This window comes from Mixophyes fleayi, chromosome 2 (genome assembly GCF_038048845.1).
Source record: "Mixophyes fleayi isolate aMixFle1 chromosome 2, aMixFle1.hap1, whole genome shotgun sequence".
NCBI lineage: Eukaryota > Metazoa > Chordata > Amphibia > Anura > Limnodynastidae > Mixophyes > Mixophyes fleayi.
In genome coordinates this window covers 195,817,639-195,837,327 of record NC_134403.1, presented here as the reverse complement: position 1 = coordinate 195,837,327, position 19,689 = coordinate 195,817,639, and the positions used below count along the sequence as shown (strand labels likewise).

General features: G+C 39.5%; 1 protein-coding gene across 6 annotated transcripts in view; it reads left to right on the top strand.

Moving 5' to 3' along the window:
* The window catches only part of LOC142138533 (CYFIP-related Rac1 interactor A-like), a 36,698-nt gene that overhangs the window by 1,233 nt on the left and 15,776 nt on the right, over positions 1-19,689 (top strand). Inside the window, exons 2-3 of one of the 6 annotated variants that reach the window (XM_075195275.1) lie at positions 9,182-9,247; positions 11,412-11,501. In XM_075195275.1, coding sequence (XP_075051376.1) covers positions 11,423-11,501 — 79 coding nt within the window. In that variant the 5' untranslated portion in view covers positions 9,182-9,247; positions 11,412-11,422. Of the gene's footprint in view, positions 1-9,181; positions 9,248-11,167; positions 11,277-11,411; positions 11,502-19,689 lie in introns of those variants that run through there. The other 5 variants (XM_075195280.1, XM_075195277.1, XM_075195276.1 and 2 more) reach the window with 5 other exon arrangements.

Here is a 19,689-nt window from a genome sequence, read left to right as displayed (position 1 = left end):
GCTGGAACGTTATCTTTTCATATAATATTCAATTATATGTGTCATTTGCATGCAATTCATGTCTTTCATTTTCAGTATGCATTTAGCCTATATTATTAAAATGTATTTATTTTATAGAGCACTAACACAATCCATAGAGCTGTTAACTAAAGGCCTCTATGGTGTAATGCCAGAAACACACACCAACGAAACCAAACTGTTTTTCACACTGCACATTATATAGCTCCATTCAAACAGACAAAGGGATTCTTTAATCTGGTAGGCTGGAAAAGCTGACTCTGGGTGGTCATTGGTCAACCCTTAATGGCTAGGCTAGCATGTGTGGCCACTTTCTTTGTAAACTGATCAGGTTGAATTACTGCAATCCATATGCAATTTGGCCAATATTTTGTGACCTAATTGTTTTATGATCTGCTCAGGCTGCAGTGATTTGGCTGCATTATAACATGTATGGCCAGCAAAACACGTACATAGCAATACAAAAGTGTACTGGATGTGGAAGCCACCACGACTCAGAGCTTTAGGAGAGCCCAACGCTGCCCCTATCAATTGTTAATTGTTTATTATTTTAATGCATAATTGTTTATTATTTTAAAGTATCAACTACTTGAGTGGTACTTATGCAACCATGTAACAACGTGTCATCTTTCATAAATGGAGATCAAAGTATGATAATGCGGCATGGACCTATGTCTGGCACCTGCTTGGACTGTGGGGGAACTAAATACATGACCTTACCTAGGTCTCCTGACAGGATTGCGGCCTGGAGAATATATAAAGCGGGGGGCCACCAAGGGGTAAGCAACTAAAAAATATGCCCCCCCCCCCAGGTTTAATTTGTGAGCTATGGAGGGGGGTGATTGTTGAAAAGTAGTATGGAGATTGGAGGTCTTCTTTAAGTCATCCTATAGAGAGTTTAAGATTCAAGAGATTGAAAATGAAAAGATAGAACAAAGCCAATATGGTTGGGAGTTTGTAAAAAATTACATTTACATTCAAGCAGAACTAGTGTAGAATTCATCATCTCTGGAATAAAAACTCAAAAAAGTATAGAAATATCGAAACAATATTTTTGCTGACTACCTTGACACTTTATAATATAAGGAATAATCTTATAGAAAAAAAACATTTAAAATATTTTACTTTAACTAAAAGCTGTTTGAGTCAAATTAATTTTCCTGGTATTTAACATTTCCAGCTGAGGGAAGCCCTACAATCAATAATCAAAAAAGATGAACTACCGGATGGATTTACTTATTTATATATAGAACTTTCCACCAGAAATGTAAGCTTGCTTTGAGCAACCATACATTACTGTGCCCAACACAGTTAAAAATACCTGACAAGCCTGCAAACCTTTACCTTATATCAACTCCATCTTTAATCATAATCAATTGGAATTATTTCAGGAAAACCATTTGATGTCTATACTCACACATTGGCAAACTGCCCTGTGTAAATGATTGAATGCCTGAAAAATTAAATCAAAAAGATCATTATCATTTTATAATTGAATACTGTTTGCCTGTATGTACACCTATCTAGTGACCACAATAAGAGGTCCCCATGTGATCACATTGATTTGTTTCACACTAGGCAATAGGAAATGGCAGTGATTCAGTGTGGCCCAAAAATGACTACGACACCCTATAGTCATCTGATTAAAATGTATTGGGTCATTATTGGGTATTATGGTATGGAAAATAACACTTATCTGGCTGTATGTGCAGTCATCTTCTAACTACAATAACAGGCAAAGATACGCTGAAAGAGATTCAACCACTTACGTAGAATGGCCAGATCTTGTCCAACTTGGTTACCAATTTATGTGGTTATATCACACATGCCTACTTTCCAGAAATGTCCGGGAGACTCCCAGAAGGGTAGGCCTCTCTCACAGCTCCCATCCACTTTTGGAGGGGAGGTTTGAAATGTTGGCATCTATGGGCTATATTTGGAGGATATACAGGATTGCCCTGTGTGTTGCTGTCTCTACTTAGTTTTAAGTAAGGGTTGATCCTGTGATTTTATTATAACACAAATTTGATTTACACAGGCCATGTGACTGTTCAATCAAGCTATCTGTGTTCTAGTGTTAGGAAATCACAGGATAACGAGGTTCTGTTGTATAAAAAAAATGGTATAGTTTTTTGCGGTATCAAGAGCAGACAGGAAAAGCACAAGCTCTGAGGTAATGCATGGATGAGTAATTAGCCACAATGTAATGGTTTAATCATGCAGTAGTAGTCTTTTGTTGTAGCACAGATATAAACAATATCTCTGAAGAAATACTGGTGCAGGTTACACAGTCTGAGGAAATGGAAGGATATGAACACTGTCTCTGGAGAAATGCTGGTGCAGGTTAATACAGTCTGAGGCAATGCAAGATATGAACAATAGCTCTGAAGTAATGTTGGTGCAGATTTCACTGGCATTGAGTGCATGACAGATGAGGGTTTAAATTGTGGATTCTTCCAATCAGCTCCCATCCAGCAAGATACAAGACAGATATAACCCTAACATTTAGTTGATTTGGTGTTTCTACAGTTCCACATACAACAGCGCTAATGATTAGAAGTGCCCTTAAATTTATAACGTCAATCATCCATGGATAAGACAATTAATCAATAAGCTTTGTTTGCAGGGGAACTAGACAGGGTGTAGGGATTGAATGGCTAATATACCTGTTCTATCACAATACAACTGCTTTCATTTGAACAGGTATATGAATAATTTAAGCTTTTTTTCTTTTCATATTGTCTTCAAATAAGTGTGTATAATATTGTTTGAAAAATATTCTTTAGTCACAAAAACTGTAAAATGCATTGCAGCATGTGTATCATCAGTAATAGCAAGCAAGAAATTTTGTAATCATATGTGCCCGTAAGAGTGGGAGAAGGTGCAGAGTCAGATTTGTATAGACTTAAAGTGGAGACAAGTTGCAGCAATTCCATGTAAATCATTTTCAATCAACTAAGAAGTTAAAAGGGTTGCCCTCTATGTAACACTTCTTTTGGGGTCTCCTAGTCCACAATAATATCTTAACTGAACTGCCAGAGCATCATGTTTGACATTTGGCAGAGAAGAAAGTTTCAAGCTGCCCAGTCTACAGATGTTTTGGAAAGCAACATTGAAAACAATGAGTAAAATAGAACCTAGGGACCGCTGATAATACCAGGAGGACCATAGACCTTATCCAACACATTAAAGATAGCGAAAGATCCTCCCTCCTTTTATCACTAGATGCCGAGAAGGCATTTGACCGTGTTGGCTGGCCCTTCATGATGAAGACCTTAACTGCCTACGGTTTTCAAGACCGCTTCCTCAAAGGGGTTTCAGCCTTGTACTTTAACCCAACTGCCTCTGTCCAGGTGAACAAGTGTTCTTCCCCTTTTTTCCCTATCTGAAATGGACCTGACAAGGGTGCCCCCTTTCCCCCCTTCTAATTTGCATTGGTTATAGAACCCCTAGCCATGAAAATACGCTTGAACCCAAATATCACTGGCAAACATTTACCTTCTAACACCCACAAGACTCTATGCAAATAATATACTTCTCACCATCACCAACTCTTTGACCTCGCTCCTGTCACTCGCCGGATCTCTGGACCTAGATCCAGGACACTCACCTCTCTGCCGGCACCCGTGCAGCGCCGCGGCCGTCCACCATCTTGAGAATACTTCTGCGCATGTGCAGACCAGAAGGAACTTTATAACCTTTCTTCACTTCGTATTGGCTACCTGTCAGCCCTCCCCTATTTAAGGCACCTATGACCTCCTCCTAATTGTCTTTTCTTGATCCTCACTTCGCTGTGGTAGCTATGATCTACTCTCCTGTGGTTCCTGTTCCTCTCAGCAGACCTCTCGCTGATCATCGCAGCACCCACTATATTTCACCTGCTGGCCGGATACTTCACCACCACGTCCGTGGTAAATCCCAGCCATCCACTGAATATAACTACACCTCTTATTATCTAATCTACCTTCCGGATAATCATCGCCACCTCTGTGGTAAATACCAGCCATCCACTGAATATAACTACATCTCTTATTATCTCATCTACTGGCCGGATAAGAGTAGTGAAAACTACTGGCAGAATTCTGGGTCGAGAACCTTAGTGACCGTGACAGCTCCCTAATCTATTTCAAGAACTAGAAACCTTCTCTACAATATCAAATTTCAAAATCAACACAGCTAAGACAGATATCCTTGATTTTCATATCCCCCTAAATTGAAACAACTCTTAGAGCTGAATTTTCCTTTTCACTGGAACTCTAACCACATTAGGTATCTGGGTATAACACTCACCAGAGAGGTGGATAGTCTCTACCAAGTTAATTATCCCCCGCTCATAGCTTGTATTAAAAAAGACTTGGTATCCTGGGATAAACTTATAATATCCTGGATCGGACGGATTACGTCAGTGAAAATGAACTTGCTCCCAAGACTACTATACCTATTTCACACCCTCCCTGTTAGAGTCCCCTCCTCAACCCTAAATGTTACAAATCTCTATAATGTGATTCGTCTGGTCAAATAAGAGATCCAGGATCTCTGCCCGCATCATGCAACACCCCACCACAGCAGGTGGCCTCATCATCTCCAACCTTCGCAACTATTACTATGCAGCACGATTAGCGCAATGTGTACAATGGCATTCCCCAGGGGTTGATATAGAATAAGATTGACTAGGTGACACACCACTTTGTTCTGTTCTCTGGCCCCCAACTACATCACGCCCAGCTCCTGTCCAAACTCACCCAGTAATGGCCCTCTCCCTCTAAATTTGGTTCCGATGTAATAGATTGGCATCTCTCTCTCCCACTTCCTCGATTTTAATACCCCTATGGTCTAACCCTGCCTTCACCCCCGGACCTTCACGCTCCATGTATACAAAGTTGTCAAGTGTGGGCAAAGTACTACTGTTAAATCATATTACTAAGACTCCAACATTCCCTCAATTCTCAGACTCAGCAGACCGATGTGGGTTTACGATGGGACCATTCCATCAATACTTACAAGTTAGACACTACTATGAAATGATCAAAGCCCAGTTGTCATCCAGACCACCCACTGCATTTGAGAATCTGTGTCTCTTCGGCCCATCTTCGAAAGGTCTTATCTCCATGCAGTATAATACTCTACTCATCACCACAGATGTGAAAGCCGGCTTCCAGATGCAGTGGGAAACAGACTTGGGGACAACAATAGACCATGAAGAGAGGACTTGGGGACAACACTAGACCATGAAGAGTGGTCGGACATTTATGAATGGACAGCGTGCTGCTCCATAAATGTCCGCATCAAGGAAAATGCCATTAAATTACTCCATAGTTGGTATTATGCTCCCTCCAGATGACACGTTACATACCCACAAATAGGTGCCGCTTGTTGGAGAAATTGTAACCAACTGGAACCTTCATGCACATTTGGTGGGACTGTCCCAAAATACGCCCGTACTGGACAGCAGTCCTCACACTAGCTTCAGCAATCTTTGACACCCCCATACCCTCCGATCCTAAGCATGTACTGTCACCACTACCTCTCCCAGACATCTCCTTTCTCCCCACATCCCCCTCTCTCCTATAATCCTATATTACACCTTTTCCTTTTCTTCGTCCCCACTGTCTTATACCCCCTCCCCTACTGTTTGAAATGTTAAAAAGTAACATCTTTATAGTACCAGATTAATGCAGTTAACTTCCTATTGTAAAAGCACTGTGAGAGAGTGTTGTACATTATATATCTACTATATAAATGCCTAGTGGCGTGTGTGAAAAAAAAAACCAAGCTGCAGCGCCACCTGCTGGGCAGAGTTATACACTGACCTATATATTTCTTGAAGGAGAAGTGACAGTTGGGAGTGGTTGGTGGTTGCCGAGGGTGACAGTGGGGAGTTTTTAACACCTTAAGTAGCTTGATGAAGGATGTGACGATGAAGATGAAGGATGAGGTGATGGAGAAAAATGATGAGGTGGTGACATGTGGACAAAACCACGTTAAAAAAGGGCGCTTGCGTCGGGAAGTAACACTCTTCCCCTGAGGAGGCCTGGGCTAGGCCCAAATGCATGACAAGAACCTTTTTAACACCTTAAGTAGCTTGATTTGACTAGAATGCATGAGTATCATGCACAGGTTAACTTGTGTATATAATATATATATATATATATATATATATAACCTCTCTGTCTGTATGTATTATCCAGTATTGTCTTATTAATATTTGTTCCCAATTGTAAAGCGCTACGGAATTTGCTGGTGCTAAATAAATAAATGTTGATGTTGATGATGATATATGTATACTATGTAACTTATGTATCTTTCAAGAATTTTTGTAACACTTTTCAATGTAAGATGTTGCTAAAAAAAAAAAAATAGAACCTAGCCCACAACCAAGGTTAGCTAGCATGAACCTTTTGGAGAATGTAAATCATATTCTTTTAGGTACCAGGAGAGTCATCTCCAAAACTTGTAGAAAGGTTCAACATTTAAAAAACCCACAGGTATATGTAAATACTACCTGAATTAACTTGTGTACTATAAAGTCATTTAAAAACTATCTACATTTAATAAACCAAAGCTACCATAAGTGAATAATCTTTCTCTGTTGGGATCATGATATATTAGCATTTGGGGAGAATGGAAGATATTCAATGTTAAGAATGGAGCCCTATTGCAATCATTTGGTTCCAGGTAGACTTCACAGGAAAAGCAGTATAGAAGGAAGATAGAAATTCAAATGAATTCACCATTCAATCAATTGTATTCATATTTACATATAACAGCACGGTGGCTTAATGGTTAGCAATTCTGCCTCACAGCACTGGGGTCATGAGTTCGATTCCTGACCATGGCCTTATCTGTGTGGAGTTTGTATGTTCTCCCTGTGTTTGCGTGGGTTTCCTCCAGGTTCTCTGGTTTCCTCCCACACTCCAAAAACTTACTAGTAGGTTAATTGGCTGCTTTCAAATTGACCCTAGTCTCTGTGTGTCCCTGCCCTCCCCCATGGGACAGGGAATGATGTGAGGTCTCTGTACAGTGCAGTGGAATTAGTGGCGCTATATAAATAGCTGATGATGATAATATGACCATAAGAAATGACAGTAAGTGGTAGTAGATCAATAATCCCCAGCTTTGTGGATGCAACATCTTTTCAAAATGAAACAACAATTATGGTAGACTTAACGTTTAGTTTCTTTTTTTTTCTAACTTTTTTCCTATATTCCTAATGAATTAATTTATATAGCATGTAAATTGTATCTCTAAAATGAATAGCTGTGATATATTATGTAAGTTTGGTAATTACCCTGGCTATGTAAACTAATAAAGTGTTTTTTTTTGGTCACAAAAAATGTTTTTAAATGCAGTGATTGGTGTCAGGAACAGACCTAGATGGGCATTTATATCACATTTATGTAGTGGGGGAAATACTGACGTTGCAGGGAATGCAGTGGCTATGGGGCTTGGAGCTTTGGGGAGCCCAACTGATAAGCAGCGAAGCCCAGTGCATACTCAGAATAGCAGAGAGGAGTATGGAGTGGCATTGCCAGGCCTCTGCCCCCAATTTTGAACCGGGGCATGGTGATGGAGTGTTTCAACCCTGCATTTATGCATCTGTATAATAACTATTTTTACTGTACTGCAATGGTTCTTTGTCCCATAGATTGTAAGTTCGCAAGCAGGGCCCTCTTAACTCTCTGTCTGTCTGCAGTGCCCAGTATTGTTTTCTGCACTGTTTGTTTCAAATTTTAGTTTCCAAGCGTTCCCGAATTTGCTGGCACTATATAAATAGATGATGATGATGCCCTGCTATTTAAGTGAAACAAATACAATAGTTAAGGTTATACACATAGCATTCCTGCTTTTAAATAAGAAGGGGAGAAGATATTGTATAAACTGTATTATGCTTCAAAGAAAAAAGAAGTGAAAGTTGTGTACAAAAACAAGCTATTGGTCTTAATTATGTCACTTCCACTATAGTGTTACAGTCCGGTGATATACAGAGAAGTGTGCCTACAGACAGGAAATGCATCTATTGGCAGAAGCAAGAAATCAATGTATAGAGTAATTTTGTACTCTGCAGTTCAAGCATGGAGCATTTAGAACAGGGGTGGCCAACCAGTCGGAGCCTCAGAGATAAAAAATGTCCATAGATACGGCAAGGAGATGGCTTTACCTTTTATATATGTGTGCATATACATATGTATAAACATGCGCATATATAATGCACACACATACTCTGAATATATAACACAATTTACAATATCTTGCTAAGTGAAAATGAAGATATCCAATATTGGCAAAATGTTCAGAATAATAATCAACTCATCACAGCTCTTACCACGCTGCTGTGTCCAGCGGAGGAGGGGTCAAAGGGGACTTACAGTCTCTCCACAGTAGCTCCCTCTGCTTCTGTATCCACAATCGCTGTGGAAGAAACTGTTGAAGTGGGGATAAAAAAGTCATAAATAATCAACATGCCCCATAGACCTCTTCACATTCCCACCAGACCTCACCACATGCCCCTTACATACACATAAGCCTCTCCACATGCCATGAGATCTACACACATGCTCCATACATGCCATCAGCCTTAACACATGCCCCATACATGCCATCAGCCTCAACACATGCCCCATACATGCCAGTCAAACCTCCACACAGTCCAACAAATATCCTCAAATGCCAACAGCCACTTAAATCCCCCTTACTTGTCACACCTTTCACACAGACACTGTGGAAGGGGGGAGAGCAGACTATACATTCTCCTTCCCTGATTGGATAGTGTATCATAATGTGACCTCCATGCATTATGAAGAGGAGGTCACATGACACGACAGCTGTCAGATCTGTGGCTGTCGGCACCAGAGCACTGCTGACAGCCAGAAGCCTCAATTTTAAAATCAGAGAGCTGCGGGTTGGCCACCCTTGATTTAGAATAATGATAATGCAGCTTGCTAGGCAGCCTATGTTGGAGTTTGAAACACAGTATAGCACTAAACATCCGTACAGGGAGGTGACAGGCTCTGCTGAGAAGTGTTACTATAGAGCAACTTGCAGTGTTATGTCTGTGGCCCATTGAATTGTGATATAGGTTTGTAGTGAAGAGTCACAGAATGTTGACAAACTTTGCAACTTTTTCCTTTGTTGTTTTACTAATTATTTTTACTTTTATTTGCAGATCTATGTGCTAATGAAGTGACTCCAGGTGACTGCTCTCCAGCTGCTGGTCATAGAGCTGAAATTGGTGAGATTATGATGGCATCTATGACAATATAAGACGTTGGCTTATAGAAAACATGTCACTCTATAAACACCATCACATTTTAAAACTCCATAAGATCATCTATTTACATGGGCACTTTTTTTTTACATCACACATGACGTATTACCAGAATGCAGGTAGCATTTAAACCCTAAAATACTTGGACCACAGCAGACTATCAATGTTCAGCTGTGGAGAATGCAGAGTGAAAAGCAGCAATTCTATGTGCAGACATTACATAGTGTGGTCACTGCCTGCTATAATGTCTTCTCTTAGAGCCTACACCACATATATTCCACAGCAGTGTTTATTCTACATCTTAGTCATCCACAGAGAACACTATTGCAAAAACAAAAAGTTATTTGCAGTTTTTTTGTTTATTTTTTAAAAGAAATAAAACTATGCTTAGTATCCATCGCTGCTAGCGGCGCAATTTTATTTGTTTATATAAGTGACTTAGGATGTGGCATGAATGAGGCGGATTGGGGGAGGCCGTGTGCACGAAGAGTAAAGTAAGGGCATGTACACCAAGTTAAGATGCTTCCTACTTAGTGTTATATAATATCTTTACATGCACCTTTCATGAGGTGTATCTTTGACACGTGGAAGTTTACAATGACAATGATTTCTCTATATTTTAATGTTAAAATAAATAAATAATTTAATATGTATCCCCCACTCCCCCTAAAATCCATAACCAGCACCAGCGCTACACAGCTAGTCTGGTTCTCACCAAAGCAGGGGGACGAGTGTGGGGTCCCCCTGCGAAAGTGGAAACCTGCAAAAGGCTAGACTGTCTGGATCGTTCAAACTGTAACAGGGAAATCCTGTAGCATGGGGTCGGCCTGTCTTAATGCGAACCAGACCCAATCTGGTCACTGCAGGGATGGAACATCAATGGCGGCATCCTTTCACTTCCTAGAGGCTACCACTCCAAGAGACTATGACCTCCAGAAAAGAAATGGGGCTCTTTCTGACACCCCTGGCCTGTTGGTTCTGGGGTAATGTTAAAGAAAATAGGGATTCAGGAGTGGCAACTTTGCCCCCCAAAGGGCCCAATATAATTAGAATGTGGTCACTAAGACCCCTCCACTTTATAATATATAATAAATTAGTAAAAAAAAGAAAGCAATGCACAAACATTGCAAAAAAAAAGACAGCCAAAACCCTGTTTACCACTTCCACCACGTAATCCATTGTGAATAAATAAAAATAAAACATAATACGTATTGACAACTGCTAGCCAGGAGCACTCTGCTCTGGAAAAAAAATTAGACACCATATGATACATTTTTTGCGTTTATTTATAATTTTTGGTTGATTTATTATTAGATCATCGTGGTCATTCAATGGAAACTAGAGTAGCGTAAATATACATACGTCTCAAACCTCCCCAGTGCTTTCTTCCCATTTGAGAGTTGATGAAAACCATATACATTATACAGGACTGTATTTACAGTTCTAGGCATTGTGACAAATGCTCCCTAAAATGTGACAATTATTAATAAGAATAACACAAAACCATTCCTTTGCTGTCCTAGGCATACGCATAGTTTGGCTATAAAATCAGGATTGTATACACCATAAAGACAGTCTCGCTTTCATCACATTACACTGTGTGCATCTCACATACCACAGATTTGACCAACTAAACCATCTTTATCTCTCTTTAGCTCCAACATTCACTTCTCTCTATTTCTAATCTCCACTGTATTTACTGATCCTGATTATTGTGTGATTGAAAGTCATTTTACTAGAGAAGTAGTAGCTGTGCTGGAAGCACTGTCTGTCACACCTCCTCAGTAAGGTATATGTATCTGCACAGATAGGTTTAGGGTGCTGATCACAGTGTAGCTTTCACACAGGAAGTGTATAGAATACAAACTGACTCCCAGCTTCCTCCTTCAGCTCAGAAATAGACAAAAACAGAAGTGGTAACACAGAAAGCTGCATTTCCTTGAAGAATGTAAGCGAGAGACCTACATTTAAGAGCTACTATGCATTTCATTCTGTGAGTTTATGGGACAGGCAGACATCCAGGGATATTGCACACACATTAAGACTGATACAACATCGGGGTGTACAGAAATGTATGTATAATTTGTGTATGATTGTTCTCTTAACCTGTCTTTCTGGTCTTTCTTAGGTCCACGGGTCATGGGAAATCTCATTAAGGTTTTGGGCAAAGACTTAGAAAATTGTCCACATTTTTTCCTGGATTTCGAAAGTAAGTCGGGTATGCATCTAATTACTTGTGTGATAGACATGAATTAACACTTTAATGTAGCGCAAACTTGGACAGAGTATACGGTGAATGTCAGTCACTCTGTGACAGCAGGGAGTGTGAGTGGACAAATAATAAGAGTAGAGAGTGTAAGTGCAGGCGGTGCTTATAATGAGGCCATTTGAGACAACTGTGTTAGACAGCAAGATTTATGATGGTTATTGTATGAGGGATGGAAAGGACACCATTCAATTGTAACATCAGGTAGAATGGCAGCAGAATGGCTAGATACACCCCTGTGTGAGTTACAGTCATAGAGAGAGTGACAGACACAAACAATAAGAGCAAGGAGTCTGAGTGACATGGGCGCACAATAGGAAGAGGGAGTGGCACAATAAGAAAAAAAAACAGTTGCATTAGAGCAGGAGTTTGTAATATTTTCAGCCTGTGATCCATGGTTGACTTTTAAATTATGCATTTTCTTATAATGACTTTACCGCTGTATATATATATATATATATATATGTTTCTGAATATTATTACAGTAATGTCTGTTATGAAGTTATGTACTTGTGCAAAATAATATCTCCATAATAACAACTGTATTGGTTAGTAGTGTACAAAAGCTTGAAAAACAGATCACGGAGACCCATAGAGTTAAATTGAAACAGAGTGACAGCACTAGGCTGCAATTATTACAAAGTACTCACTCTTTGTACACAGTATTTTCACATTGATTAGAATGTTAATGTTTCAGTGACTGCTTGGATTTGCTTTGACTTCAATAATGGTTATGATGTAAATGTAATTTTGATTAGATTTAAATTTAGTTTATATACAAATCTAATGATGTACATAGATTATATATTTGTGTATGTAGTGCAGTGTATATGTGGGAAAGGCCTATATTATGTTTTTGCAACTAAAATAATAAGTATATGCAATGTTTTCTGAAACTTAACTTGGGGTATTACAATCATCCACGAGTTCGCACCTGGTCTGGAATGAAATGCTGTATAACTTGCACAGGGCCGTAACTAGAGCAGTGAGTCATGTGCCACTGCCCAGGGTTCTAGGCTGAGGGGGAGCGTCAGCTTAGATGTCAGTGAGGAGTAGATCAGACCTCTGGGACTATCAGTAACAATGACAGTCGGAGTGTGGTCCAACGTCATTCCTCACTCGGTGCGGCTTGTGTCATTTTTCTCACTTTTCCACACTTCCCAAAGCCATTGTTCCGTTTCTACCCCTTAGTTGGAGGGGAAATGCTTGTCTCTGAGTAGATCCATCATTCCAACTGGAGAGCAGATAACGGTTTATTGTGGAGCTAAAGGGACATATTAATGTCATGTGGGTGCTGGTGGGAGTAATACAATGGTTGCATGTGGGGGTATTAATATTATGTAGGAGCTGGTGGGGTGAGTGAAGTGAGGTTGAGAAGGCGATTCATTCAGTTGGTGTCTGTATTAAATGAAAGGGCTAATAAATTAACGTCAGGGCTTGTTTGGAGGAAATTTGAATGCTATTAAGTTGATATCTAGGCTGGTTGGGGGGAAAAGGGATATTTACTAAATGTGAATACTGTTAATTTAATGTTATGGCTGGTTGGGGGAAAGAAGCTTATTTGTTAAACAAAAAATTGTATTAATTTAATGATGGGCTGCTTGGGAGGGAAAGGAGACATAATTGTTAAATGTAGATGCTACTGATTTAATGTTGGGTTGGCTAAGGGATGGGAGATCTAGAGTGTTCACCCATAGCCCAGCTTTCCAGGAGGTGGAAAGTACCTTTTTCTTTTTCAAACAGGGCCCTAACATTCCACAATCCGACAAAGCAGCAATGAGCTTGAGACACTAAAAGCAGCAGGTAGTCAAGTTACAAGCACAGGTAGGAGAGTAGCACAGGGTTGGAGGGTGGTCTATCGCTTTTAAAGGGCTAGGTAGTAAGATGACCATGCTTCCTTCAGTATCATCTAATCCCACCAAAATGGGGTGGAACTGCAGTGTTTTCTGCTGCCCAGGGCACTGAAATGTGTAGTTACAGTTCTGAGCACGCAGCACAAGTGGTAAATTAATTTGTACACAAAATACAATACACAACTGATTTTAAAGGTGCAAAATAGTAAAGTTCTCTCCTGTAAGCTTTAACACAGGTCACACTGCACAAAACTCCTACACAAAGATGTCTCATTACATTTTTCGAAATGCAAAAGGGTTCAATAGATGATATTTAAGAAATATTACTGTTTCAGCATGTAATGAGGTACATAAAATATTGGGCGTCAGTCCATGGCTCCGCTCAGGGCTACTGCATAAGTATACTGCGGTGGTGTACTCGCAAACATAATTACATTCAGTGGAAAAAAGGAGAATATATAATATAAAAAAAAATTACATCTATTTTAATCACCATACTACACCCCACACTCATCGCCAGTGTATATCAGGGGGTTATTATGTTCTCTTTAATGGGTTGTCTTGCCTTTAGCACTCTTGAAGTATGATGGATTCATTGCAAGATAGAGGATACAAGATACACTAAGGAACCTTTTCTATATGTTTTACTAAAGAGTTAAACAGAAACTACATTCTGAAAACATAACAGATGCACAAATAGCACAATGATGTTTTGGGACATCATTAGTCTATTTTTGCACACATGCACATTTTTTAGTGCATGGATCTGCATGACAAGATGGCAAAAGTTTGGGTGTTTCGTGCAGAATGCAGACTATGCACAGTTGTGGGTCTTGTAGAGCGCTCATATCCCAAAATTAGAATTTTTTTTGTGTGATTCAAAGGATTAACAATGGAATTCCCTGGTTAGTGGGGAAGCACAAAGCCATTTTTTTTTACCGATTTTACACATCCTCAGAGGTGATAGGAACCGGGCAAAGTTACAATTATTGAAGCTAGTGGTCCTAAAGTGATCATGACATTTCCAGTTGAACCAGGAATCCTGCCAAAATAAAAGCATGAGGCAATTCCAAAAATCAGAGTCTGGGTTTGCACCAATGTATATCATACTTGCCTACTCTACCTGGTAATACCAAGGGTTTTCCTAATTTGTTGTAGTTCTCCTGGACCTCTGGGAAAGAAGGCATTTCTCCTGGATCCCCATCACTTCCTAGTGATGTGGGCAGGGGGCAGGTCTCAATAATGCTGTCTTTTATGAATTGCTTTTATTTTGGCAGAGCTGCAGGGGGCGGAGCCTAAGTGATGTGATTTGCAACAGTGTACTTGTGCTAAATAAAATGTCTGGTGTTTCTGTTAATAAATGAGCCTCAATGGGGTTTTCATCTGTGTTTATACCCAAAAGAATAGCACAGGGAGAACACATGCTAAATGATTTTTATAGAGACAGCATTATTAAGTACACAGGTGTCTACGTATTCTTTGCATAATACCACACTCACCAGTGTATGTGCATGCGTATATAACTACTGCTATATAACTACTGATTGTGTACTCTGTTTTACACTACCATGGTAACTATCCAAACTTTATATAACTTATACTACACATCTATATTTATTTTGTAACATTTTAACCCCTTTAATATAACATCACACAGGCAATGACCAGATCACTTTTGCTAGTATCTAGTTTACAGTGGGCAGTAGTAATGACAACAAAAGCAATAGGCAGTACATTTTATTAGGGCATAGTTCTGATTTGCATATTGTGGATTTGCTGTCTGCACAATGCTGGTGGGACTGTCCGTACTTGGGAAATATTTCCTCTTTTCATTACTCTGTACTCACTTCCTCATCATTATTGCGATTACCAAACAACCAGAGGAATACATTCTGCTGATAGATTGTAGGAAAGTCTATGTGGCTGATTTGCTCTATTCAATTTTATTGCACAAAAACAGTTGCATTTCATGGGCCCGATTCATTAAGGATCTTAAATTAAGAGGATTCTTATTTCAGTCTCCTGGACAAAACCATGTTACATTGCAAGGGGTGCAAATGAGTGTTCTGTTTTGCACATAAGTTAAATACTGCCTGTTTTTTCATGTAGCACACAAATACTTGATAGCTTATTTGTACACTGAAATTGAAAGGTGATATTTGTGTGCTACATGAAAAAACAGTCAGTATTTAACTTATGTGCAAAACAGAACACTCATTTGCACCCCTTGCAATGTAACATGGTTTTGTCCAGGAGACTGAAATAAAAATCCTCTTCATTTAAGATCCTTAATGAATCAGGCTCCATGTTACCATTTTTTTCAGAAATGCTTAAAGCTCCAAACTGTCCCTGATTTCAGGGACAGTCCCAAGTTTAAGGATTTGTTTTTGACTTTGTTTTACAGTTCTGACTGCATAGTGTCATTTATTTTATTTTGTATATTGACTGCATTTTTTATTATCTATTCTGATTTTATGGGGTGATATATTAATACTTATTAAAGAAGTAAATTTAAGAAGCAGAAAATAAATTTTAACCAAGTTCAATAAACATATCATGATTAGGATTGAGTAGTACACAAAGTTCCACCTGGACAACACTACACATGACATGCTTACATGCTGTGTCCCTGTAAATTATTTTAAAATGCTGACAACTATAGGGGTATTCGAACATAAATCATTCAAATTATTTATCCAGGTAAAAACCATTGAGTAAGGTTATTTACAAAGTTGACCTGTATTAAGTCACATAACAGATAGTTGATACAAAAGTACAATACAGTAGGACAACAGTAAAGGTAGGAATTAATTTATTTAATTAGATTTGTCCTGGGACAAAATAAAATGCTATTGTCTGGATACAACTTATCCAAATATGAGACAATAACAGAGCTATATCTATCTCTGCCTCCTGATATGGATAAAAGGCACAGAAAAAAGCTATAAAGATAAACAATGTCTAGTAAAAGTTGTACTGCAAGCCTTATTCTGCAGTACTCAGACTTAACATGAAGGCAGTAATAGACACCTCTCCAATTACATATTTATGGTTCTTTAGGTATTGGAGTTTTGTTCATTTGGTGGCATGAGTGCAAGATATGCTTTTTAATATCCCATTAAAAGGAAGTGTCAGAAATATTGTGAAAACCAGCATGTAGTCAACTGAAAGTAAGAGAACTCATGGTACATCTGTATATATGCCCTAAATACTGAAATATTATATGAAATACAAAACTATATCCCCTATCTTTGTTTAGTACTAAAAAACTGTACATTTTCTCCCAATTCTAAAATTCCAATAAATACCTACTTCTGATACTATGTGATATTCTTTATACTTTAGTAATGTGCCTTTTGCTACTGTTGCACAGGCACCCTTTTGGCAATGTACACACAAGAAACTTCTTGCTCGGTTCTTTTCTTATATTGTCAGGATAGCAAAGTAACAGATAACACAAAGTTCCACACACGTTCTTGTGAACTTAACACTAAATAAACAGAGACCAACTGCCTAGACATCGGCAGGCTTTTTCAGCATCAGTCACACTGTACAAATGAAAAAGACAGGTTTAAATACTTTACACTCCTCCCACAGCCCTAACTTGATGGACATATGACATTCCTACCTTGCCTTTAAAAAGGAGTTCTCTGCAGGTGTTCTGTTTAATTACTGTCGCTGCAGGCACACCCTGTCAGCCTGCTGTGAGCTGTGGAAAAATACCTTTTTAAACCACTACAAAATACACTATATGGACAAAGGTATTTGGCTACACCTGTTAATTATTGAAATGAGGTGTTTCAATCAGACCGGTTGCCAGAGATGTATAAAATCAAGCACCTAGCTATGCAGTCTCCATTTGCAAATATTTGTGATACAAAATGGGTCGCTCTTAAGAGCTTGGTGACTTCAAGTATGATACTGTGTTAGGATGCCACCTTTGCAATAAGTCTGTTCGTAAAATTTCATCCCTGCTGGATATTTCACTGTCAACTGTATGTGATATTACTAGAAAGTGGAAGCGTTTAGGAACAACCGCAACTCAGCCACAAAGCAGAGGACAACATAAAATCACAGAGCAGGGTCAACGACTCCTAAGACGCATGGTGCGTAAAAGTCTCCAATGCTCTGCTGATTCTATAGCTGAAGAGTTCTGAACTTCCACTGGCATTAATGTAAACACAAAACCTGTGTGGCGGGAGCTTAATGGAATGGGTTTCCATGGCCGAGCAGCTGCATGCAAGCCTTACATCACCAAGACCAATACCAAGCGTTGGATGGAGTAGTATAAAGCACACAGACACTGGACTGTGAAGCACTGGAAACGTGTTCTGTGGAGTGAGGAATGTCGATTCTCTGTTTGGCAGTCAGATGGGTGAGTCTGGGCTTGGCGGATGCCGGTAGAATGTTACCTGCCTGACTGCATTATGCCAACTGTGAAGTTTGGTGGAGGAGTGATAATGGTATGGGACTGTTTTTCAGGGCTTGGGCTAAGCCCCTTATTTCCAGTGAAGGACAATATTAATGCTTCAGCATACCAAGTCATTTTGGACAATGCTATACTTCCAAACTTTGTGGCAACAGTTTGGGGAAGGCCCTTTTCTATTCCGATATGACTGTGCCCCAGTGCACAAAGCAAGGACTACAAAGACATGGTTTGATGAGTTCAGTGTGGAAGAACTTGACTGACCCACACAGAGCTCTGACCTCAACCTCATCGAACACCTTTGGAATGAACTGGAACGGAGATTGCGAGCCAGTCCTTCTTGTCCAACATCAGCGCCTGACCTCATAAATGCTCTATAAATGCTCTACAGAATGAATGGGCGCAAATTACCACTGAAACACTCCAATATCTTGTGGAAAGTCTTCCAAAAAGAGTGGAAGCTGTTATCGCTTGAAAAGGGGGACCTACCCTATATTAAAGTATATTTATTAAAATACAATGTTATTACAGTCCCTGTTGGTATAATGGTCAAGCATTCAAATACTTTTGTCCATATAGTGTGGGGTGCACAGGTTACACAGTGCACCCCCTTCTCAAGCCTGGCTAGCTGAGGGGCATGGGTGAAATTGACCAGGTGACCCCTGCATGTGTTGCTTCTTTCTCCTACTCCTCTCCAATCCCCCTTGCTGACAGACCCTCCTTCTTCTCACTCTAGCAGGCTGGGGTGTGCTGTCAACACAGTACCCAGCCTAAGTCACTAGTGTGCAAGGTTTTTCAAAACGCCACTAGGGGATGTTACATATGTAAGCTAATTCACACTCTATACTATTATTTTGTCACACATATGTCCTCCACCTGTTTATTTTTAAACTAGGTGCACTGCTATGCGAATATATAATTCTGTCTGCAGCTTTGACTTGCACATTGTCAGCTGAAAACCTAACTCATTTCTTAGAGGTCTGTGGCAAACCACTCCCTTTGTCACACTACCCTGTGATGGTATATGTAATTCTGTATATTTTGAGTATGCTAGGTTTGGTGAGGTGGATTAGGGGAGCACAGTGAAAAGTGTCCTATGGTGTGGAAAATGAGTAAGCCCTTCCCTGGTGGGAGCTGTTGTCTCTTGTAACCCTCAAAAGATTCTAGTTGTCACAAAATAAATCAAAGTAGTGGCAATAAGTTGTAAAACATCAGGGGGTAAATTTATCAAGCTGTGGGTTTGAAAAAGTGGAGATGTTGCCTATAGCAACCAATCAGATTCTAGTTATCATTTATTTAGTACATTCTGCAAAATGACAGCTAGAATCTGATTGGTTGCTATAGCAACATCTTTATATTTTCAAACCCGCAGCTTGATAAATTTACTGCCAGGCGTTATGGTATGGGCGGGGCCACAATAATTGCATGATTCTCATCATAAGCCCCGCCCCTGCCATTTAATTATGTTTGTCCAGGACCCAGGAGGTTGCCCTGTTCTCCTGGGAGTCTCCCAGACATTCCAGGGGAGTAGGCAACTATGCATTATATTTAGATGCAATTAACTTTTTCCTGTCTAGTTGAAGTTAGAATGCATGTATGTGATTGGTTGCTGTGCTTTAGAGCAAATGTTACTTCTAAATGCAATGTTAGTAAATAAACCCTACTGTGTCTAATTTTATACCCTTCTAGGCAGTGCCTCTACCTGATTCCTTTGACCAGTCTGTTGCGTACAATATTTATGGTCACAGCTTTGGCATAAGTTAAACTATGAAGCTTTAAAATCCCCTACATTTTGGTCTGTCAAAAAAAAGAGACACTTGGCACATTTATCCATAGATCTTAATCATAGCTATAAAATTGT